This window comes from Ambystoma mexicanum, chromosome 6q (assembly GCF_040938575.1).
Source record: "Ambystoma mexicanum isolate Mex_15411 chromosome 6q, UKY_AmexF1_1, whole genome shotgun sequence".
Lineage (NCBI taxonomy): Eukaryota > Metazoa > Chordata > Amphibia > Caudata > Ambystomatidae > Ambystoma > Ambystoma mexicanum.
In genome coordinates, this window is record NC_090937.1 from 1,041,303,555 (window position 1) to 1,041,328,290 (window position 24,736).

At 48.7% G+C, this 24,736-nt stretch overlaps 1 protein-coding gene across 2 annotated transcripts in view; it reads left to right on the forward strand.

Moving 5' to 3' along the window:
* MTMR7 (myotubularin related protein 7) overlaps window positions 1-24,736 on the forward strand; it is a 591,157-nt gene that overhangs the window by 496,421 nt on the left and 70,000 nt on the right. For both annotated transcript variants that reach the window (XM_069631578.1, XM_069631577.1), the window contains exon 13: window positions 10,681-10,807. In XM_069631578.1, the coding sequence (XP_069487679.1) occupies window positions 10,681-10,807 (127 nt within the window). The remainder of the gene's footprint in view (window positions 1-10,680; window positions 10,808-24,736) is intronic.

A 24,736-nucleotide genomic window follows, 5' to 3' on the forward strand; every position in this document is an offset into this window, starting at 1 on the left:
TTTTTGGGCAAGGGCCAAAGCAGGATTGCTGAATATTTTTCTAGATGTTGATCTTCCCATAAAGGTTGGTCCTTCGTAACTCGCTTATGCCGCCTGTGACATTAGACCTTATTGTCAAGTAGCTTAAGAGTTGTGGTGAATAACCTTGAGCATTGCCCTCCATTTTAAGGAGCGCTGATGATCATTTCCCCTATTTATTTCCAGTTTTTGTTGTAGGAGCATTTGTGCAGTGGTGGATGCTTGGCCATCATTTTATTGTATTGATTTTGTAGTTTTGCCTCTTATCTTGTTTTCTTTGTAGGTACTGTGAGAAACCTGAGGACATCGTCACATCTACTCCCTGTGGATCCTCTGTGCAGGTGACCAGGGAAAGGCCATCGTTTTTGGATCAGGACCCTGGGATGGAGAAGCGAGGGAGGATCACCTGGGTGGAGGGTTCTTGGGGAGAGGGAACGAAATGTCCTCAGGTGAGACGCTGCATTTCCCCTTTCCATTCCATGATGATACCCTAGTCCCAGAAGCCTTTGTTGGATATTGTTATGCCATTCCCTTTGATCAGAATAACATCAGGAGAAAAGACAAGCCTTGAAAACCTAGAAGGAGGGTGAAAAAGAGTGGGGTGCCCATGAGTGAGCCATGGAATCCACCTTTCCCTCTTAGTGACCAAACCAACCCTTTCCCCATCTTCCTGGGCTGTTGTCAGACAGTTCCCCTCAGTTCTTCCCATTTGACACTTGACAGTAGTGGGCCGAAGAAGCGGCAACTAAGATCAATGAGGACCACACTCTTTCACCACTCTGGTACTGGGATGAGAAAGATGCCTGCTAAGAGTTGTAAAGGTCAGACATGTCTCATTGATTGTGGTCAGGCAGGGCTGATTGGACATCCACACCTGCAGCCTGTCCAGGGGCTGCAGGTGTGTAAAAGGAGACCCGCCCCCAAAAGCAGCATGAGAGACAACCGGGAAACCTGTGCGTCGAGGAGTGACAGGAGCAGGAGCAGCAGCAGGAAGGATGTTGCAAGCGTGGCATGTGAGCTGGGGCTCCATGGAGCAAACAGAACATAAAGAAGGGAGCTGTGTGGAGAGGCTGTCCCTTTTCTGCATATTCAAGATGCTCGTTTCCCGGTGTTAGGGCATCGACACAGGGGTACCTGAATGGCAGGAGTGGGACCCCTGATGTGAGGAGCAGAAGGATGTATGATTCATGCTGCTGTGAAGTCTTTGAACATGGTCAGTGAGTTTCAAACCATTGAGAAACCCGGTGCGCAAGCGTTTAAACTTGGTTGTTCAAGGAATACTTTGTATCGGAGTGGTCGCATGTTTGAGGAAAGATGTTTTCAAAGGTCTCCGATTCTATCCATTGTCAAATATTGAATGACTGGGAATACTTTGTATCGGAGTGGTCGCGTGTTGGAGAAAGCAGATTTTCGAAAGTCTCCAAAGGGTGTACATTCCGTTAGAAGTGAATTAAGGAAATATTACACTATGGTTTGAATGAAAAACTTAACAAGTGCAACCCCTACCTATTGAATAGCTAATTGAGTATAATCCATGTTTCTTGAATATCAAACAGTGAAAACCTGCAAAAGAGCAGAACTGTTACATCTTAAGTTCAGAAGTAAAACGGATTTTCAAATCTGAGTAAAACCACTAGATGTTGCATACTAAAATGAATGACACCTTACATTCAAGTGAAACCAATATGTGTTGTATTCTAAAGTGAATGGAACTTTAAATATTGAAATAAAGAAAGGCATATTGAATACCACACTACATGAATATTGCATATAACAAAAAATTACATTGAGAGCGGAACTAACTAAAGCTTTGAAGATTATTCCAACACCGTCACAATTTACGCATGGAAAACCCACCATAAAAAGATGACACAAAAGAGGCAAAGAACTTGGAAAAAACATAGGATAGTTTTGTGCTGCTGAAATTAAGTCTTGGGGATGGGAACCCTGAGACTTGAGACACTTTAACTTGAGACCGGAGTCTCAAGGTTCTTTGGTGCTTGGAACTGTGTTACTTGGTACTTGGGGAAGCAAACCCTGAGTATTGATTTACAACTGTATCATCCTAAACTGAAGAGAGATGCATTTGAGACTTTTTGCTGGAACTGTTTTACACTTGGGAAAGGGAGCTGAAAGGAATCTGCAAGCTGGAAGAGGCTCAGCACCTTGTTGGACACTGTTTCTGTTGGTTGCAGACATCGCTACACATCAATAGCTGTGAGGGCAAGCATAGGTGTTGGACATAGATTCTTCAGTTGAACTCTTGGACTCGGACTTTCCTTGGTTTCATTTAGGTAGGGAACTCCCACCTAGGTATAGAGCAAGTTTGACCTTCAACCATCCTGACATTTAAGTTAAATAAAAGTGCTTGTTTTGAATTCAGAATCTGTTGTCTGTGTCTTGCTTCATGATGCCTTCACAGTACACATTCCCCCCTCAAGAGGGTCCCAAGCCTCCCGTTGCCCTGCACAATTGCACTGTCTGAGCTTCAGCTTTTCAGCCCAATCCCTATTTTTAAAACCTCTTACCTCTGCCCCCCTTTGCTCATTAGGGCAGATGCTGATATAACCCAGTTTTCTGACTCTGATTGTACTTGGAGGCCTTGTCTATCAGAATTGTGTGCCCTAGACTACACCGCTGTCACTTCTAAGCACTATAGACAACCATGAGGTGCACTCTGGAGTGTTTCGCCTATTCAAGCTTGTTTCTTTTTTACTTTGTGTTAATTGCCTTTTAGGGTCATTCAATCTGTCGTGGATGCTCGACAACCATCTTGTTTTCATTTTTTGATTTTGTGCTTTGGTTTCTTATCTTGTTTAACTTGCAAAGACCCATGTGCTATAAGGAGGTTGGCTGATCGCTTGTTTTTCTGCATAATTGCTTTTTTGGTTGTTTAGAAAAACTGTCCCCTTTGTCTACCATTGCTCATTACGGTTAGAGCCTGGTGTATTCTGTTTCTAAGGCTCTCTGACTGGCTTTCCAGGGCACATTTTAAAATATATATATATTACATACTTCATGCTGTACTCCAGCCTCTAAGTGTGGGCCCAGGTATCTAACCTGTGCTGCTGGATGCTGTCTTGTTTCCAAGACGACCGCTTTGCTCCTGAGCCATCATTCCGCTGCACAGGAGGCATGCCAAAGGTAAGCATATCTCTGCCAATGTGTGCTTGACTATTGCCCAGTACTAGCTGTGCTGATCGTTTTCATGGTAAATTTAGATGTTCTGTCCTGAGACCTTCGACTTACTAGACTTTTTGCAAGGAGTTTGTTTATCTGGAGCATGTTGGAGGAGGTGGGCTTTGTTGCCACTTAACCTGACCTGCCACCCTCCCTACAATGCAAGCTGCAGCCACTTTCTACCCAAGGCCTTAACTTCTGCTCTGTTTTGGACCTAACCCATGAATAATTTGGTGCAGCAAGGGAGATACAGACTGTTTCCTCTAACACCAAATCTACCCCTATGTCGCAACTCCTGTGACTCATCGAAGGGTACAGAACTGCATCAGTGGCTGGAGACTCACTGGGCGCTGGAAACAAGCTCATACGGACTACAATCCCCATCAACCTTCATGACTGCGAGTTACGATATCACCATGCACGGACCGCTGCTGCTCAATGGTTTTCTGAACCCAGAGCAGGGTTCTGTTTCTAGAACTCCTAACTCCTGTTTTTCTGGCAACTTTCAGAACTCCACTTTTCTCTCTGATCATGGCTTTTCTCCTGGATTGAATCCGTCTTCTCCCATCTGCACCTGGCGACACGTTAACACGACCTCAGCTTGTCTCCTGGACTGCATCTGTTTTCTTCCCTCATTGTCCGGCGAAATGCTATCTCAACCTGGATTTTCTTCTTGGACTGTTTTGTCTGCTCTGTGATGGCTTGTGTATTTAGAACCCTGTGGATTACCTTTCGTTTACTTGGACCGTTTGCTGTACCTGCACCTGGAACTGCTCTCCCTTACAAATTGCCCTTGTACCATATGGGTGAGGTCCGTCGTGCTGTTTTCTTTTCCCTTCTGGAGGTACGGGTTTTCTGATCTATGTACAACATATCTTCATCCTTTCTGATTTTCTTCTCTGTATCCAGGTAGGAGTGGTACTGCTGGGATTGAGAGGTGGATTTGGCCAATCTTGGTGTATATATACAGATTGTCCCCACACTCCTTGTTTTCTGCGTATGGAATTGTCATTTGCTACTAAAGTGAGGTACCACAGCTGTATCTGGCAGGAGGACCTGAGCAGTGTAGCTCAGGTGAGTGCTTAGGTACAGACAGTGTTCTACACTCTGCGTCTTTTGAAAAAGGCAGTCCTGTTTGTCCCTGCAGATGACCATGCAGTGGTGGTGGGATACCTGGTGAACTTCCAACTTGATTACTGCAATGGCATTCTTGCAGGTATTCCATCCAAGCAATACCAACGGCTGCAAAGAGCACACAATGCTGCAGTAAGACTGGTATTCAGGGTAAGGAAGTCCTCTCCTATTTCAGGATTAAGGCAATCCCTTCATTGGCTCAATGTAAAAGACAAGTTGACTTTAAAGTCCTTTGTCTAATTCTTAAATGTTTAATGACATCGCTCCCTTGTACCTATCAAATATAATCTGCAAGTATGTACCCCCACGTCGGCTGCGCTCAGGGATAAACTGCTGTTAGAAGTCCCATCCTCTTTGTGTGTTTTTAGGGGAAACCAGACATTTGGAGTGTATGGTCCCAAATTGTGTAACAGGTTGCCTGTTGAAATCCGGGCTTTGAAATCCTTCCTGCCCTTTCGTAAAACCTTAAAGCCCACCTGTTCAAGTGACTGATTAGTGGTCACACTACTTTAAATTGACCTTCTGGTCACACCTGCAGTTGCTGAGTCTGCTAATCCTGGTCGCCTTTAGCGATCCAATGTTTTCATCAGCCCCTAAATAAGATGTAGTTAGTCCAGTGCACGTTACAAATAATTAAAAATCAAATCAAATTGTCCTTTTATGTTTTTTCCAGATCCTGGGGTGCTCCCTGGACCACCTTCATGCCCTTCAGCCCTCATCCTTTCTGTGGGCTTGATTTAATTCGACTGCATGGTGGGTTGGGGGTCTGCAACCTTTAAGAGTCAATCGGAATCCAGTAACAGGGTTGTAGGTCAAAGGATCGACAACCAAAGGGTCGAATGGTCAAAGGATCGACACCAAAGGACCAAAAACCAAAGGATCGAATCATTTTTTTTTTTTTACATTTTTTTTTGGGGGGGGCGGTCCCCTCCCCCCAACCCCTGTTTTTGTGGTAAAAAACACTTTTTTTCACTAAACGAAAACCCCAAAAAAATATATAATAAAAAAAAGTTAAATCCTTTGGTTTTCGATCCTTTGGTGTCGATCCTTTGACCATTCGACCCTTTGGATTCGATCCTTTGACCAGACACCTAACAACATCTATTATGGATTATATTCATTTATTAGAGTAAGACTTTGGGGGAAGAGACACGTCCAATCCACCAACAAGAAACAATATATCATTTAGTTTCAAATAGATATGGCATACTCCCATAGATAACTGTTCTCTTGGTGAACTTTTTTTCAGTATGTACATCACACAGTTCCCAATTAGTTCCATTTGTTTTGGTAGATAAAGGACTGCATTCAATGAGAAGTTTTATAAAGAGGTCTCTCCTGAAAGGAACGTTTGATGAGGGGGTTTGGGGGTGGCAGATAACGAAAGCAGTATAACGGAATCCTTGGACAACTGTGCTGGAAGCTTGAATTATGTTTTGACCTAATAGCTCAGCTGTGTGAAAATATTCTAAATGAAACCATACACTGCATGGATTTACTTGGTGACCTATTTACACTACTAAAAGATTGGAAATATCACTTTAAAATTAATCAAAAATCATATGATACAAGACTTTAATGAAAGCTGACTAAATTTGATTAGCAGCCCAGTTAAATTGGCAGTGAATGATGAGTTTATGGATTGTGTCTCTTTAACTGCTAATCATCTTCACCATTTACAGCCTGCAATAATTTCAAGGCAGAGTTCCTTGATCTGCTTCGATTAGGGTTGATTCTCAAAGGTACCACCTGTCAACTCGCTTTCAATAAAAAAATGAAACAATAATGGATTGAAATTAAGTTAGAAAAATAAGAAAAAGCAAGGTGTGGGCTAAAACGAATGGGGGGGAAGGACATGGTTTTAACGGTCCACTCTTAAGGAAGGAGTTTAATCTGCCGCAAGTAAAACCAGCCTCCAATTTGGAGGGAGTGGATCATTTACAGGAGGGAATTCATCTCATGAATCCCCGTACTATCCCATAATGTTCTAGGGTAGCAAACAGCCACTCCCATCTCACGGTGTCAAATGCCTTAATGGCATCAAGTGCTGCTACCGTGCAGCTCTATGGCCTAGCATGCGCCCTATGTATGACTGCCTGAATTCACCTTAGGTTTGTCGTTGTGGCCCTACCCGGGACATACCCTGTCTGATCTGGGTGCACCAACGTAGTGATGACTCTTTTAAGCCGTTCTGCTAATACCGCTGTAAGGATTTTAGTGTCCTGATTTATCAATGCAATTGGCCTATAGGATTCGCATAACCATTTATCTTTGCTAGGTTTTAGGATAGGAAGTATCAGGGCTTGTTCCATTGTGTCTGGGAGGACACCTGTTTCGTATACCACTTGCAGGACCAGTAGTAATTGTGGGGCTAATAAGTCTGTGTATTCTTTGTAAAATTCGGATCAGAGCCCGTCGCTACCCGGTGTTTTCCTGGTGGGTAGTGAGTTGATAGCCCCCTCACTTTAGAAGAAATACAAGGAGTTATATAGCATTTCTCGTCGTTCTATTGTTAATGTCGGCAGCCCTATATCTTCTAGGGTTTCTTTTATTTGTCTTTCGCTAGATTGTGTGTATCTTATCCTCACTGCTGCGGAGTGACACACAGCCTGAACAGCCCGATCCCACACATCAGAGATTTGAATCTTCCCAGCCCCATGGTTCATTTTTGCACACTTGCAGGTTAGAGCTCCTCGGACTCCCGTGTCATTTCCCAACTTCCCTTCTGCCTCAGACTCCCTATTAATACTACAGGCTTGTCTATCGAGCCCCGTCCCGGTGAACTGACTGTAGCCATGGAAACAGACTCTGGATGTGATAACCCTTCATATGTGACACCTTTATTATGTCCAACACATAAAAGCTTTCTTTAGGAAAGAAATTAAGACTTGGCTCTTCCAACACCTTGGTGTAACCTACATTCCAACTACCTTTTGCACACTGCATCCATATATTGTACTGTGATAATTACTACTAATGTTTACTTGATGTGTTTTTAAATTCTTGCTACCAGTGTTTTGCTTTATGACCTGTACAACATTTCATAGTTCCTTACCCAAACCTCTTCCAGGCTCTCTTTTAACAGTCAAAATGATAGGATATATTTGTCCACCTCTGGTCTTCTCTCAACTTTTGCCAAAGGCTATTTCTCTCTTCCCATGTCTAATCTTGATTTTGATTACAGTGTGTTTCCCTTTTCTGTTGGTCGTCTTCTAACCATTGCCAAATTATATTGTTCTCCCCCCATGGACTTCTCTTCTGGTTATGTGGGTCCCAGACCCCTTTTTCCAAGTTCATAATGTCTCTTTCTCAGGCCTGGTTCACTATCCTGCCAGGCATTGTCTTGCATGTGTAACTCTTCAAACCTTTTAACCTTTGGGTCACAGACCCGCATTTCAGGTTTATGATGTCTGTTTGGCCCCACTGGGATGAGGAAGATGGTTCTGCATTTCCTCCCAATCACAGCCTCTACGGTTTCCCAGTGCCTTCCCGGTCCCCCTCTGCGTACCTTCTAACCTGGTCTGCGAGGGTCCCAGTCCTCAGCAACACCGACATGCTTCTCTCACATCCCTTGGGCCTTTGCAGTCTGCTCTCGGTAGATCCGCCACACTGGTTTCTCGCTGTACATCCGGTCTCGCCTGGACCACTCGTACGGCTTCCTTCCTGCCACTGGACGTTGGGATTCCCAGCCTTCAGGTGAGCCCTTGCTCCATTCAGCCTTCTCGAACGCTGACTTCCACCTCGTGGCATTCGAGTCTGCAGTGCTTCCTCCCTGCGCGGCTTCGCTGTCCAGCTCAATGCTCCCCTGGGGACAGTCCTTCATCGGTTTTTATGTTAAGCCGCCTTTAGAATTGCAGATAGCAAGTATGTTTGTCTTGGTTCTGCATAGGACTCTTCATTGCCCTGCTCTTTTTTGTGTCAGTATTTCTGGAGCTATCTACTCTGACTTTTTCCTCACTCACTCTTCCTCCTCACAGTATTTTCTATCTGATAGACAGGGTTATTATGGATGCAGTAACTAACAGAAGAAAGAGGAGACAGAGGGGATGGGGGTGCTTGGGCCCGATCTGTGTTGTTGGGTGAGCAATGCATGGCAGCAAGGTGGTTGACACACTGCATTCTCCATTAATAGTCTTCCCTTGTCCCGCATAGGGGTCCCCTCCCATGGGATCCTCCCGCCGAGTACCGCCCCCAGGGGGTCTATCGGGTAGCGGCCTCACCTCCCTGGCCCCATGGGAAGTGTCCCCCTCCAAGGGAGAAGTGATGACATCAAGGGATTCGTCACATTATCCATGTCTCCTTTTACACCTCTCACCCCCCTGATTTTGGATTGACCAACACTACTTTCCCTTCCATGCAAGTAGCAGAGCCAGCACTCACTGTAATTATCTCCCTGGAAGGTGCAAGTAATCCCCTGAGTCACATTGGCTTGGTCCAATCATGCACTTATTCCTTACTAACTGTAAGTGGACTGCCCCACAAATCAAACCTCTCACTGCTGAGATCAGTATTTAGCTGATGAACTGCTCACTAGTCTCTCCAGATGTTCGAATTCCCACATTTAATGACCTTTCCCGCAGCATGTCAATGGGTCCAAGAAGAAATGGAACCTCATTAAGCCATTATCAGGGCAGACTGAAGTGTTCCTTCGACCTGATTCACTCCGAAGAGATTATTTTGAAGAATATGCACGCCAATTAGAATGAATAGTGAGTTACCTATAGTACTGAAGTACTCAGAAATGTAAAATCCATTATCAAATGTATTGGCAAGAGATACCGAAAGCAAAAGAGGGAATTCTACCCTTAAGGAAATGCAGATGTCTGAGGACACCATATCCTTCTTTTTAGTCAATCAGAGGATCTGTGAAATAGCTTGGCTTTATATGGTCAAAATAAAGTGGCTCTCATACACTCCGAGTTCTCCAATCTGTCCCCAGCACTTGATGTGGACATTGACAAAATACCTTAGTGTCTTGCACGTGAGTTTTATGCTTGAAAGGAGAACCATGGTTCTAGAATGAGAGGGGTAAGGAAAGGCAGTTGAGTGAGAGGATGGCGGGAAGTAACAAACGATTTTGTGAGAGCAGCGAAAGATATTAAATAATAGTCACCTAACTTCATGTGGTAGCGTCATCATTTCAGCCTTACTCTGAGATTATCCCGGAGGACAGTGCACATGTAAGTGCATTTCTTAGTAGCATGGGGAATCCAGCATGATGTGTTCTATCAAAGCTTGTATTATTATTATTTGTATTACCTTCTAAGGTGTTTTGAAGTTCTCCTGTTTTACTCATGGTAGTGAACACTGCCAGGTTGCGCCCAAACATCATAATGCTCACAAGGAGTTGTGTGTGCCACAGTTCTCTTAGAAACATGTCGTCAGCATTCAGTGCTACCACAAGCTCCCTGCCCAAAATGGTTATTTCTCTACCTCTTTGCTCCGACCAAAGTCAGTTGCCCAATGCTTCAAATCTCCAGAGTGAAGATGGGAGATAACCTTGCCTGGTCCCCGCTAAAATCCCAAATTCTCCCAAGATAAGACTTATAGTTCTGACCCTAGCTAGGGTTTTTCTGTAAGGACCCTTGATCCTAGGTTCGAAATTCAGATGTTTAGGAGCATGAAACATTCCCATTCCTTTAAATCGAATGCATTCCAAAGAGGCAGTGTGCACAGTCTCAGCACTCGGGTTTACATGTGCTTCCTCAATGGCACAGCAGTCACACACACAATTCGATATGCTCCTGCAGCTCTGAGCCAGGCTAGCAAAAAGGCTAGCCATCATCTGCTTCATCCTCTGTTTGCACAATGGACTCAGAGGATGAGTATCAGCCAAGATGACAGTTCACCAATCCAGTGATAACTAGGTATGTTCAATACACTATGCCCAAACAATCCTGAGCCCTTGCTGCAACTAATACACAGTATAATATCTGTGAGCTGAACCAAGAATTCAACTGGGGAACACCCTCCATACAAAATAGGTGCTTCTTCACAAATAGATGGCACAAGGAAATGTTCCAGAAAATAGTTCAGTGAAGAATGGGACCTTACATTGACACGCAACTTTATTCAGGAAGATGCACCCCACACTCGCTTCAGGGCATGTTAGACAAAGTGAACACCTGATTAGAGCTACTGCCATTATGTGAAAGCTTCCTTACATTCTAGAACACACTCCTACTCCATCCACCATTCAAAATCCATCTGCACAATCCCGGGAAATACAGCAAGGTCTTTGGCGTCTAAGTGGAATTTAACAACTGTTCAAGTTGGCTGGCCAGAGAAATGTATTTACTCCTAATTAAAAGTACTCCAATATTTATTCTGTGTTTTTATTATTTATAGATTTTGGAGAGGAATGTATAATCGTTTTGAAAAGGGGATGCATCCTCGCCAGTCAGTCACAGATTTCCTTATGGCAGTAAAAGAAGAAACTCAACAATTAGAAGAAGAGTTGGGGACCCTGGAAGAGGTAATGCTCTGTGTGTTTTTTTCAAATTCAGAAAATCGTATTTATTCTACTCTTACTGGGGCTCCTTAACATGTTAACTTATCTATCCCTGTTTCATAGCACCAACACAACACTCTCATAGCCACATATGTATACATGTGAAATAAAATGAAGCATACTACAGAATGGTGCATTCAGCTTTTTTTAGAATGTGCACACCAAGAGGCTGTGCATTTGCAGTGTTTTCCTGCTGAATCTTAGCCTCTAGTCTACCCCTTCATTTAGTCTAGTGATCAGAACGACAGACACTCTCTCATGTGTCCTTTTAAGTGCATCAGCTTTGGAATTTGTGTCCGTTTTCCTTTTTTCTGGAAATGTATTTTTTGTCTGTCATTTGGTCTTCCAGAGTGCCAGAGCGCCTGGGGCGGTCATTGTATACATTTTAATCTTAGAAAAGTCTATGGTTCATGAGAGGCTGGATTATACATGTTGGTTTTTCCAGACGATTTTACAGAGTTATATTCATATGCCCCGATACAAGTTACAAAATAATACTGGGAGTAAGCATTCAAAATGCTTAGACTGGGCGTGGGGGCAATACAATGTGCGCACATTGGAAAACAGTATGCCAGCAGGGGCTATACCTTTTGAACATTGGTTATTAAACAAAGCCACTCTACGAGAATCCTGTTCCTCATCATTCTTAAAGAGCGTTATTGAGATTCATAAAAAAAAAATGTTTACTTTTCTGCGAATAGTCTGTCACAACTAGTAGGGAAAGTAGCATGATAGCCAAAAAAGTGAGATGTCTTAATGTTTGTAAATCAATGGATTGTAAGCATCAGATAAACTATTGTACCATTGGGTGCAATGTGTCCAAGTCCAAGTCATGGGAATAAACAAAGGCAATAAATACATCCCCTTTAATCCCTCTTTGTCAGCACAGCAGGAACCAGATTAGACTTGTAAAATTCAGATTTGGAGTGAATATGATAATGGGGAGGACTGGGGTGTGATCCATGAATGCTTTACACCCCAGTGGTAGACAGTCCCTGAAACTCGCATCCCTCACCCATTTAGAACACAAAGGGGTAGCAGGTAGTACAGTCCTCACCCGTGCACTCACTAGACACACAGAGCCCTACGTCCTTCCTACACTACCAGGAACACTGTGAAGAGGAGAATTCCTGAATCGCTCCCAACTGCCAGAGCCTGGGAGACGGAATCTCATGCAGCCCCTCCCCCATTAATAGCAAGGCAAAGGATATCAACATTGCACCCAAAAAAGGAGAGACATTTTTTTCCAAACGCCACCCTTCACCCCTCAGAAAGAATGCACAGTACATACCCTGACCTGTTTGGCACAGGAGGTTATCATAACGAAATAAATAGGGCGAGGGGGACCTTTCAGCCTGAGCAGAAAACAAACCAATGGCTCCTTTCTAGCCAGCAACAAATACAATGTGAGCCAAGATGGTAGCTTACTCAAGATATACTTCATGAACTGTGACGAATTGCGGGATTCGTCACTTCTCTACCAGGGCAGAGCCTTTCGTTGTGAGCCTAGGGAGGAGAGGTCGCTATGCAAAATTCCCTGAGGGGTGGCAGTAAGCGGGACCTTACAGGGAGAGACTCCCCCTGTGGGGACAAGGACTTCTGTTCCGATAACGAACTCACTTTCCATCTCACTCAAAGATAAGAGCCAACATGTGACATAAACCCTATATATTAGTTATTGTGATGTGTCAACAGACTCCAAATACCTGTCTGGTACTGAGCGGAGTCAAACCTCAGGCGTAATGAAGATTAAGTACCTACTAGGTACTGAGACAAAGAAATCCAAAGGAGCCATAATGATTATGACTCACACACAAAGAATGGACTCTGAGAAAAAGCTGTTGGAAGCCCCAGAACAGCATCATTAAAGTGGGATGGACAAGCGAGTGTGAGAGAGAGACCCAGGAGTTTCAAACCAGCTAGAGCAGGAAAGCCGGTGACCCGGAGAGAAGGCTGCTTTGCACACTGGTAAGCAGCCGTAAGGAACAAGCATTCCAATTAATCTGCAGGAGAGACAGTCTAACAAACCGTTGCCCAGAAGGAAGACCCAGAAGGGACATTGAAGAAAGCCTGACCGAAGAAGGTCAGTACAGTGAAGTCCACGAGTTGCATTGCACCTGTAAAGAGAGACCTGTGGAATGGTATCCTGTTGTGAGAAATTCCAGGATGGGGATGTGAGGAGAAAGTGGTGGCAAGGAGGGGAAGAAGGAGAAAACCCCTTTCTGTGCCAATACCGCACTGGAAGAAGGATACCACAGCACAAGCACTGAAGAAAAGTTACTGAAGAGAGACATCCTGACAAGACACAGAGAGCTGTAGAGAGTGAACGCCGACCTGGTGGCGCAACCCTATTAAGGTGAAGGCAACTTGGAAAGTGGGAGACCCGGGGAACATGGCACATATAACGGGTGGCCGGACTATACTCGTATTAGTACAGAAAAAGAATATAATGATTCAGGTAACCAGACTATTTGTTCCAGTGAAGGGCAAAACCATAAGAAGAGTGAGAGACATTCAGGCAACTAGCCTACTCGTCCCAGTGAAGGACTATATAATATGAAGGGTGAGAATCATTCAGGGACTCCACCTGCTTGTCCCAGTGAATACTTAAATTATAAGAAGAGTGAAAACAGTCACTGGGTACATTACACAGATCCCAGTAAGGAGAAAGTAAATGGAAGATAATAACAAGTGAGACAATAGGATATAAAGACTGGGAGAAACTGATACCAGAAGGAGAAAGATTACCCACTTCAATTGGGAAGAATAGAGTGGAAGACTATTCAGGTGCCAGTACACTTAGTGCAAGGATTCTGAAAAACCAAAAGCCAGTGAAGAGATTTCAGGGCTGGAGAGATGCAGCCCCTGAGCTTGAGGCCAAGGTTAAGTCTTGCAGTCAAAGAGTAATGCAGTGTTCTGGATTACTTGTATGGGTCAAAGAGTAAAGTTAGGCAGATTGAGAAAGAGGCTGTTGCTGGAGTCCATCCTGGAGACGGTGAGCTTCTGGGGGAAGGTGAGAAAAGGTATCATGCCTCTGAGGAGGTGCAGCTGGAAGTGGGCCTTCTTAGCAAAGTTTTTTATAGAGGTGAGAAGGAGAGTGGAGTCGAAGATGACACCAAGGTTTTTTGCCTCACCAGAAGGTGAAGGTAGAGGGCCCAAGGAGGGGGGCCAGAGTTAGAGAGGGAAAGTGGGAGCAGGGGTCCCAATGAGAAGGATCTCAGTCTTACTGGCATTAAGGCAGAGATAGTTGGAGGCACGCCATTCCTGAATCACAGATAGACAGTCAGGAATGAGCGAGGAAGGAGAGGAGGCTAAGGAAAGCCTGAAGATAAGCGGAGTCTCATCCGCATAGCATTAAAAGTTGGAAGAGAAGGTGGAGATCAGATTAGCCAGAGGGGCCAGATAGACATTGAAGAGCCAGAGAGAGAAGATAGAGCCCTGGGGGACACCACACATGGAGAGAGAGGCTGTGGAGAGAAATGACCCAAGTTGGACCTGGGAGGGTCGGTCCAGGAGGAAGGTGGTCAGCTACACCAGTGCCTCATCCATGATGGCCAAGTTCTTGCAGAGTCGGTTGATCAGGATGGCCTGATTGACTGTATCAAAAGCAGAGGAAATGGCAAGGAGGATGAGGGCAGAGGGAGACCTGGAATCAAGATTAGAGAGCAGATCTTCACGGGTATTCAGAGAGCAGTTTCCGTGCCTCTGGCTGCTCTGAAGCCAGACTGATGGTCATGGAGACAACCAACAGATTCACAGGGTAATTCATAGAATTTCGCACAAAAGTGGTGCACGCGGCTGGCGCACAGTGTCCCCGTGCGATACACTGCGCCAGCCGCGTGCGATAAAATCCATTTCATCGCACAGCGTATTCATGGATTTTAGCCCCCAAAACCAGCCGTGGCGCAGAGTGGCGCAGCGACCCTGCAGCAGCGCCAGTTACGCCCCCAAGAACGCCCTTGCGCAAGGAAAATCCATCAAAATCCCCAAATCATTGCAAATGTCTGCGCTAACCCTGGACCAGTTTACAGGGCTGCCAAACAGCAAACGCCAAGCGGGGTCCGTGTATTACTGGGCTGCGCGGGAATTTTCACACGCGATTGGCTCTGTGCGAGCAGGGTACGTGTATAACTGAGGAGCGCGGGAAGTTTCACACGCGACTTCAGCAGGGTACGTGTACTACTGGGGTGCGCGGGAAGTTTCACACGCGATTCCAGCAGGGTACGTGTATTACTGTGGTGCATGGGAAGTTTTACACGCGATTGGCCCTTGTGCGAGCAGGGTACGTGTATTACTGGGGTGCGCGGGAAGTTTCACACGCGATTGGCCCTGTGCGAGCGGGGCACGTGTATTACTGGTGTGCGCGTGAAGTTTCACACGCGATTGGCCCTTGTGCGAGCGGGGTATGTGTATTACTGGGGTGCGCGGGAAGTCTCACACGCGATTGGCCCTGTGCGAACGGGGTACGTGTATTACAGGGGTGCTTGGGAAGTTTCACACGCGAATCCAGCAGGGTACGTGTCTTTCAGGGGTGCGCAGGAAGTTCCACACGCGATTGTCCTGGGTACGTGTGTTCCAGGGGTGCACGGGAAGTCTCACACGCGAATTCAGCAGGGTATGTGTATTTCAGGGGTGCGCGGGGAGTACTACACGTGATTTGGCCGTGTGGGTCCTCCCAGGTGTTCCCTCTACACCCTCCACGGCCCCTGCAGGCAGCCCACACCACAGGGGACTACCCTGCACCCCTGCTCATGTCCCACCATGGGCATGCCCCCCAGCCAAGCCACATGTCACCCTGCACTACTGATCAACAACGCATGTCTCCCAGCACCCCCACACCCCACCAATGTGGGACACCTGCCAGCAGGCCCCCACTCATGTCCCCCTGCACCGCCCCCACCCCCCAGCATCCAGGGACACCCTCCACCATGCCCCCACTCATGTCTCCCAGCACCCCCACGCCCCAGCAGTGCAGGGCACCTGCCTGCAGGCCCCCACTCATGTCTCCCAGCACCCCCACCCCCCAGCACTGTGGGGCAGCCTCCACCTGGCCCCCATACATGTCCCCCCAACACCTCATGACGATCCATAATCATGGCCCCCATGCCCACTCAATACACTGCCAACGCCACCCCAGTCCGAACACACCACCAGGTATGACATCCACCCGACAAAGAAATCACCAGCACATGAAGCATCCCAAATGGCTAGTCTGCACATTAACACATATCCGTCAAACCCCCACAATGACAGCATGTGAATGATAGAACACACATTGTGACATGCATGAAACCAAAGAGAATACCACACATTGAAGTACAACATTATAATGTATTAAACAGAAAAGCAAGGCAATGAAATGGAACAGAGGAAAATGGAAATAATATATGAAATCAAGCATGTCCAATAAATGAAAAAGATGCATGAAATCCAAATGAAAGGCAATCCAAAAGCAAGTCTCCAAAGTGTCAGTGTGAGAAAATAAATCCAATGTTCCAAAACAAGAAAAAACCATTGATCCATGTGAAAAAAAAAACAAAAAAAAAAAACAAATTCCAAATCCATTGTCAAACTATGTACAAGGTGAACATCCAGGGTCCATGTGCCCAATTCTTTAAATGAAACCTATAAAATAAAATACTACCTAATGAAGAACTATATACAAGAAGTTGGGGCATTGTCCAAGCGCCCCAAAACGAAACAAAACCGAAAGGAAACTTAACACTAAAGAACTATTTACAAGGGCAGCGGGCTAGTCCGACGGCTCACTTCTGGATGTTCCGGGCCAGGGCATCATCGAACTCCTGCTCAATGTCCTGGAGGCGGTCCTCCTCCATGGCCCCGAGGGTCCGCAGGGCCGACAACATGTTCTCCTCCAACTCCCTGCGGATTGCCTTGAGGCACTCTGCCCTCTGCATGGAGTTCTCCGCCCTGACCATCGTGAGCCGTACCTCTTCCGCCCGCTGCCGCTCCGCATCTATGGCGTGGCCCAACCGCTGCCACACGGAAGACACTTCCCGTCCTGGGTCCTCCTGCCCTCCGGCCGATGCCTGCCCCTCCGATGTCGAAGGCCCCGAGCCATCATGGCTCCCACCTCGTTGCTGCTGCTGCTGTGCCTGTGCCCGTGCCCTGGCTCCTGCTGCCTGCACATCCTCCACCAGCCGGGGTGCAGTCTTTGATGTGGCCACCCCTGCTGGACATCCGACTCCCGACTGTGGGAGGGATGTGTCCTCCACCAGCCTGGCCGCACCGTCAGAGGCAGCTCCACAGGGCACCCAGGTGACAAATGGGTGGAAAGATGGCACGGAGGACGACTGGCGCATAGGGTGTTCAGTTGAGGAGGGGGTCGGAACAAGCTCCAGCAAACAGAGGAATCTGGCCTGGGTGACCTGTCCCAGTAGGCCGACGCGGTCAACGAGCCATTCGAGATGACGTGCAGTCTCCTCATGAAAAGACTGCAGGTCACCTCGCATGGCCCGTTGACGCAACGCCACACCAGTCAGGACAGGCTCAACCCGTACCTGGATAGCCACGTCCGCAGGCAGAGGAAGGCCAGTTGTTGTATGCTCATCCCCTGCCAGAAAACGGGTCTGGACGTAGGCATCCCTGCTGGTGCAAGATGATGCAGTGACAGGATCAGGGACAGGATTGCACACAGGCACCTCCGCGGCGGCCTGTGCTGCCTCCTGTCCCTGGTCCTGCACTGCACCACTAGCACCAGTGGAATCCCCACCTCCAGACCCCGTCTCTGTCGCTTGCACGGCCTCTTCCTCCACCAAACACCCCACCAACCTGGATGACTCCGTGCCATCTTCCCCTGTTGGGCCCTGTGGGGTCCCAGCTGCCCCTTCTGCTGCCGAGGAGTCCAACTCCAACCTCCGCCTCTTGGACCTCCCCCCGGCAGCTGCAGCCTGGGACGCGGCACCGGACTCCTTACTCCCCGACGAGATGACAACCTGGGAGAGGAGCCGGTACTTGCGTCTCCGGTTGGCAGGGCAATCCCTGCCGCTGTGCTCCACGGCACCTTCTCCGCCCTCTTCATCAGTTGACGCTGCAGACAGGGAGAAATAAAACACAGGCATCAGGGCACTGTACAATGGACACTTACACACATGACAGTTGTACATGAGTGGCATTTGGAAACCTCAGACATGGCATCACATTCGCCAACACACGTCATTTCAACTTGCACACATGAGCCATACACAGCCATATTGCAACAGGCAGCACCATCCATACACATACAACAGCATGAGCAGGCAAAGGTGAGCCAGACATCACATGCAACACAGGGAGTGAACTACACATGCACACACACCACCACACTTGCATGCATGTGTATGACTCTGCCAACTGTTGCACTGTTCAGATTGACATCCATGTCACATCTGCCAATCAGGCTTCCACATCCCGCTGTCACATGCATCCATGTTGCATCACTGTTGCCCCCTTGTCAAATACACACACATGCACATGTACACAGTGCTGATACATGCAGCTGAAACCAACATCCAGGTGTGACATCACGAACATGCCTACTTACATACACATTCCTCCAAACATGTGTGCCCACACATCTGCATTTGGCATGCAAGCCTACGCACACAAGCACCATCCATGTCTCACACATGAGAGCCCTCGCATGTGTTAGCCTCACGGCCCTGTACACCCCCCCCATACTTGGCCCCATAAATACACATGTGCAACTTGCACACTACTAGCACACCACCACACGCACAGCTTACAATCATGATGCATGTACACTTACTGCTCGACTCCAGACGGGTCTGCCTCTCAAGGACCTGGACGTGGAGCGCTGGGGATATGCATTCCAGGACCCTCATCTGATCGTCCGACAAGTGGCCCCGGCGCCCCTTAGCATCCGCTGCCTTCAAGAGGTGCCGGGCCTTGTTGAGGGTCCTGGACCTGAAGTCCTCCCAGCGCTTCTTGACATGATGGAATAGTCGGACTGCCACCCCCTCCGCGTTGATGGCAGTCACAATGTCGGTCCAGGTCCGAGTCCGTCCTTCCTTGTCGGCGCGCAAACTTCCGAAGAGGGCATCATACTGCCCCAGGACTTGCTCCACCAGGACACCAACTTCGGTGGCAGTGAAGCTGGTGGCCCTCTGCCTCTCTGGCTGGGGGTTGCCAGTGGTGTCAGATGTTGCAGTGTCCGACATGACAACCCCAGAGGCAGGAGTGGGTGAGCAACTGGGTCCTGGGGCTGGTCTGTGGAGCGATGGAATCCCAGTCGGGAGTCTTCGATTCCAGCAGGGGTGGTAACAGCAACAGCACCCCTGGCTGATGTGCAGGCAGCAAATGGCAGGGCACGTGGGCAGTAGGCAATCAGGCAGCAGCAGATCGCAGGTGGGAGCGTGCTCGGGGCTCTGGGGGGCAATAATTCGGCCTTCTGGGCAGGAGCGTGGTCTTCCGTGTGCTTACGCGTGGCCAGCTTGATACGGAGTGATTTGGCACGTGAAAATCAAGCACGTCTGCGTGTAATTCGGGGAACGGGCCTTAGTGCGTAAGCGCGTCAGCACACGTACGCAAATTCATTGGCCCAAAAGCCCCCAGTGTGTAGGCGCGTCTATGACGTTACGCGCACATACATTTTCCATGGCGCGTAGAAAAAATAAGCACGTCAGAGTGTCTTAGCGTGCAATTGGTGGAAAGGGCCTCAGCGCGTATGCGCATCTGTGACGTGCGTGCACGGGCGTTTCCCTATGACTGCATGTCAGAGTGTCAGCTCGTGTAATTGGAGGATAGGGCCTTAGCGCGTACACGCGGAAGTGACGCTGGACGTGTGGGCATGTTTAAAAGGTACGTGTAGAACGCCATTTCCTTGTACGTGCTTTTCGTGGAGAGCAAGTGGGTGAAATCTGTACCTCTTGTCGGTTCACACGCGATTTACTTCACAGCGTTCCAAGTTCCTACTCCCTGTTACCTCTGACAGCTTTTTCTCTTTTTGTCTTTTTCCTGGGCCTGTTTCCTCAAACAGCGTTCACTTCTCCTGTTGTCCTGTCTCCTCAGACAGCGTCCAATTCTTCTTTTGGCGGGGGTGTTGCCAACGCGCACACGTGCATATTTTTCACGCGATTCTTCTTGGCAGACGGTGAGTCGCGCACGTATTTAACATCTGTGCTTGCCCCGTGTGTTGCCTACCCCTTCAGAGGTCAGTCTAGACACGCATACATTCATTTTTGTGTTTCTGGGTGCCACAGCGTAGTGCAGGTTTATTTTTCCACGCACGTGGTCTAGGAGGGGTTGCGTGCACATTATCATCCCTTTTTTGGGGTGCCTGTGCGTTGCGTGACCCGTCATCTTCCCCCAGGGGTCACATACAGCCTTGCTAGAGCACTGGGGTACGAATTCCATCTAGTACCCTACCCCTTTGACCCCCAATTGCCCAGGACAATAGTTTACTGCAACTCCCATACGCACAGCAACATCAGTGCCATGGTTGGGAGGCGAGCACGTGGTAAGGGTGGCAAAGGTGGCCGAGCCACAAGAGGTGGCCGTGGTGGATACGGTAGGTGACGTGGCCAGGACTTGCAGGGTGCCCCTAGCCCCCCATGTGTGGGTGACCAGTCAGGGACACCCATGCCCCCCCCGGTTGAGGGTAACGTGGCTGACACCATCCCTGCTCAGCCCTAGTTGGACCAGCCCATTGTGGCACCAGACCTGGCACAGGGTGACTCCATGGCTGACTTCCAGGTCAGCAGGTCTAGGCCATGTGTGGCAATGCACGTTGGTGTCACCAGGCCACGTGGATCAGGGGCAGCTATGTCATCTACTGCCCCGAGTAGGCAGGGTGGGGAGGCTGCAGGGGCAGCTGCGGCTCCATCCACCCCAGCTGAGTCTCCCAGCCAGGACAGTGTCGGTCCCAGTCCATCCTGCTGACGTTCCCCCTGACTACATCACACTTCAGCTAATGCCTGCACCAAGTCCCATGGTGAGCGTTCATTCCCACACTCCTAGTCCACAGTCCACCGGGGCTCCTGCCCCTAGTGTCCAGAGCGGCGTAGGACACTCAGGATCCCCACCACCTTCCAAGCGGAAGAGGAAGAGTGCTCGTCCAGTACAGGCTGATGCCCCAGACACGGCTACACAGTCCGGCCCATCAAGGAAGCCTAGCTTCAATCAGGCCGAACTTGATGCACTTGTTGAGTATGTGTCCGCACATGACCGCGAAATGGTGATTACTGCAGGATGCAATACCACACCTGCACAACGTCAGGCACACTGGCAGACCATTGCGGACCTCATAAGTGCCCTTGGATTCGTGAGGTGCACAGCTAATGATTGCTACAAGCGCTGGAATGACCTGAAGCGCAGGGCAAAGAAAAAGCTGGCCTCAAGTCATGCCGCATCTCTAGTGACTGGAGGTGGGTCTCCAGCAGAGGACATTGAACTCACTCCACATGAGTATGTTGCTGGGACCTACGTCACGGAGGAACAGATCCAAGGCGTGGGAGACCTGCCAGATTACGAGGCATTGTCCGGTGAGTGCACATGCATGTGTGTGTCATCCATGTGCATGGTGTGTGTGTGTGAGGGCTTCTGATTGAGTGCCAGGTGAGGGTGTGTGTGCCTGAGTGGTTTGGGTCACCCATGTGCTTCATCCAATACATTCTGCGCACCAGGATTTGGGTATTGCAGTATCCCTTCTGGCAACAGTAGACATTCAGCCCAACCTCACGCCAGTTGCCCTTGAAGTGTCATCTTGCCACAACATAGTTGCATATTACTCTGTGTTCATTCAGGCTGATTGTCTGCATTCCACCACTTTCACTAGGCATTTCTCAGTCCTATTGTCACATGTGTGACATGGCTATGGTACATGCCATCTGTGTGATGGCATGTGTCATGTATGTGTATTGGACATGCCAATCACAGGCCAATGTGTGATGGCACTGCTAGCCAGCATGCAGCAAATGTGTTGGTCTTCCATCTTGGTGTCATCAATGTGTGCCGTTTGCCTCCCCTTCATACGCAGTGACGGTGCATGCATGGGAGGGTTATAATCATGTGGGACATGTGTCAATGAAGTACTGTTTCTGTTGCTTCTCGGCCCTAATTGTGTGCCATGGTGCTAATGCCTGTTCCCATTTCTTTTCTTTCATGTCTTTGCAGGGGATGACGCACTTGATACTACTGGGGTTGTGGAGATGATGCAGACCCAGGAGGGGTCTCGGGCCTGACCGGGCACCAGTGAGGGACGTGGTGTGGTGGTGGGTGAGAACCCACACTTGCTGCAGACCATCATCTCAAGGGGTGTCTAGGGGTGCACCTCCCCCGAGCTCTATTCAGGTGTCGATTCGGATGATGAGACCTATTTGCCGTCGCAGGTAAGTGTTTCTGGGAGGGATTCTGTACTGTCCAACCCACCTGCACCAGGGGTAGAACCCTCAATGGGGATGTCAGTGTTGGTAGGTCCGCCTTTGGTGGTTACGGATGCAGGGTCACACTCCGCAACATCTGATCCTGTTCCTGGGCCAGAAGATCAGAGAGGGAATGCAGTCCTGCAGCCTCAGGCAGTGCCGGCACAGCAAGGCGCAGTTCGCCTTGCCCCAGACAGGTGTGGTGCCCGCCGACGCGATGGCCATACGCCACCTGGCAATACCGCATGGGAGTAATCCATATACGGTATGGCAAACCAACAGGCAGCATCATCTGAGATGATGGCTCAGGCCATGGATAGGGTGGCAACTTCCATTGTCCCCCAAGAAAGGCTGAATGAACAACTACAGCAGGCAACAGACTCCATTCGCCAGTCACACAGGGAGGACATGTTGGCGTCCGACAGGGACAGGCGGGCGGCACTGCAGACTCTGCGGGAAGCCATTTCTATTGAGTCCCAGGGCCACAGAGAAGCCCGGAGGTTGGAACTCCGTCAGCTCAGGGTAACTCTTGTTGAGCTTGAGGCTTCAACTAACACAAGGACAGAACAGCAGCTGGATCGGCTCACACGTACGCTCTCAGCTGAGATGCAGGCAACTAGGGAGGAGGTCCGGGCATCCCGTGAGTTGTTGCATGGGGACCTCCGCACGATTATCCTCCAGAACCAGACGTTCCACACCCGCATGCTTGCTGCCATGGAGGACCAGACTAGGGCTTTGCATGGGCTGCCTCCCATAGGTCCACCACCTCCTGATGCAGCTGCAGAGGGTGAGGAGAGCGACAGCAGCGAATCTCTCACAATCGGGTAGCCGTGCAGGCCATGAGCCCATGGAGGTGTTTTTATTCCGCAAGATCCACACAGGTGGGGTTGGTGTGCACCCTGTCCTCGGACCTCCTGGATGGCCTCCCCCACCCCCCCTGGCCCATTCATGGCCATTTTTGATTTTTGTATTTTGATTTTTTTGGACAGTGTGTTGCCTTGTGTGGCTCCCGTGGGCATACGCTGTATTGTGGCTGGGCACATGCAGGCTTCTCCTGAATTTGGGTCAGATGCTTGGGTTTGTGTGACACACACCCCTCCTGCTTCCCGTTTCCATGGGCTTGCAAAGGGTGTGCCCAAGTGACATTGACTTACAGGGTGACGTTGGACTCCCATTTGATGTGTGGGCAGTCTGTAGTCAATACTGTGTATACATTCCTAGTGCATATTGTTGTTGTATTGTACACTGCATGGTGGATTGATATGTGCCTCTGCATCCATCTCATCCTCCTAATTTGCAGGTCCATTTGTCATGTCTTCACAAGGCGGTCTACTTTGGAAATGGAGTCCATGTTATAAGCAGTGCACCTACACTTTTGCGTGGCGCTAACACTGTACAGTTGGAAGTGTTCGAAATTCTGGCATTATCAGGTAGTGAGGCTACCAATTTTTTAAGTCTGTACTGTCATGTTTATGGTAGGTTGGAGGTTGTGTAGGTGATTAGTATTATTGGTAAGTATTTGGTAATGTGTGTTGTTGGTCCTGCATTACTGTGAGCATTTCATGTGTGTCCAGTTTCCATTAGGGACACTGTAGTTTGTGACACTTGGGTCATGTTGTGGGGATTAATTTTTTTGCTCTCACATAGCATGACATGCCATGGTGTGTTGTGTGGCCGTGCCGGGGAGGGGTTGGGTGGCATGGCACTGTTCTCATGTTGTATTTTGCAAGTGGGTATTCATTTTTGCGGCATGGAAGTGTGTCTTTTGATGACAGTGCATTTGTGGTGTTTGTGTAGGTAGGGATGCACACATTGTGACACGTCCAGATGAACAATCTCAGGCTGCTATGGTTCTGACAGTTCACTGTCCCTTAATTCATCATAATTGTCAGATTGAGTCATCATTGATTGTCAGATGGTATGTGCCAGGGCTGTGTGCACTCCACAGGGGTGTGATTTCTATGTGAAGTAATTAGCCACCAGCTGCGTACGGCCAGCCTCACCCCGTGCCCTTTCCCCTCCCATGCGCAGCGGGCATGCATGTGGTTGGGGATGTGGGGGCAGCACCATGTCCACAGCCAGGCCCCGGCGTGTTGCAACATTGTGCAGGACACATGCTGCCACTATGATCCTGCACACTACTGGGGGAGTGTATAACAGCTGCTCGCCAGAACGGTCAAGGGAGCGAAAGCGTGACTTGAGCACTCCGAATGTGCGCTCCACTATGCCCCGTGTTGCAATATGGGCTGTGTTGTATCTTCCTTCGGGAGGCGTGATGGGTTTCCGAATTGGCGTCATCATGTGGGTGCTCAGAGGGGTAGGCACTGTCCCCTGGGGAGGTGGTGTTAGGCGGAAACCTGTGCAGTTCCCTCTGGGACCACTGCAAAAGATTTAGGACTACAGGTGTTTGGCAGTAAACCCACTTGGTAGCAGTCTGTACCACACAGATTCACTGTTGGTAGCTGTGGCTGAGCAGTCAGACTTCTCTCAAGTAGAGTTAAGCAGTATGTGG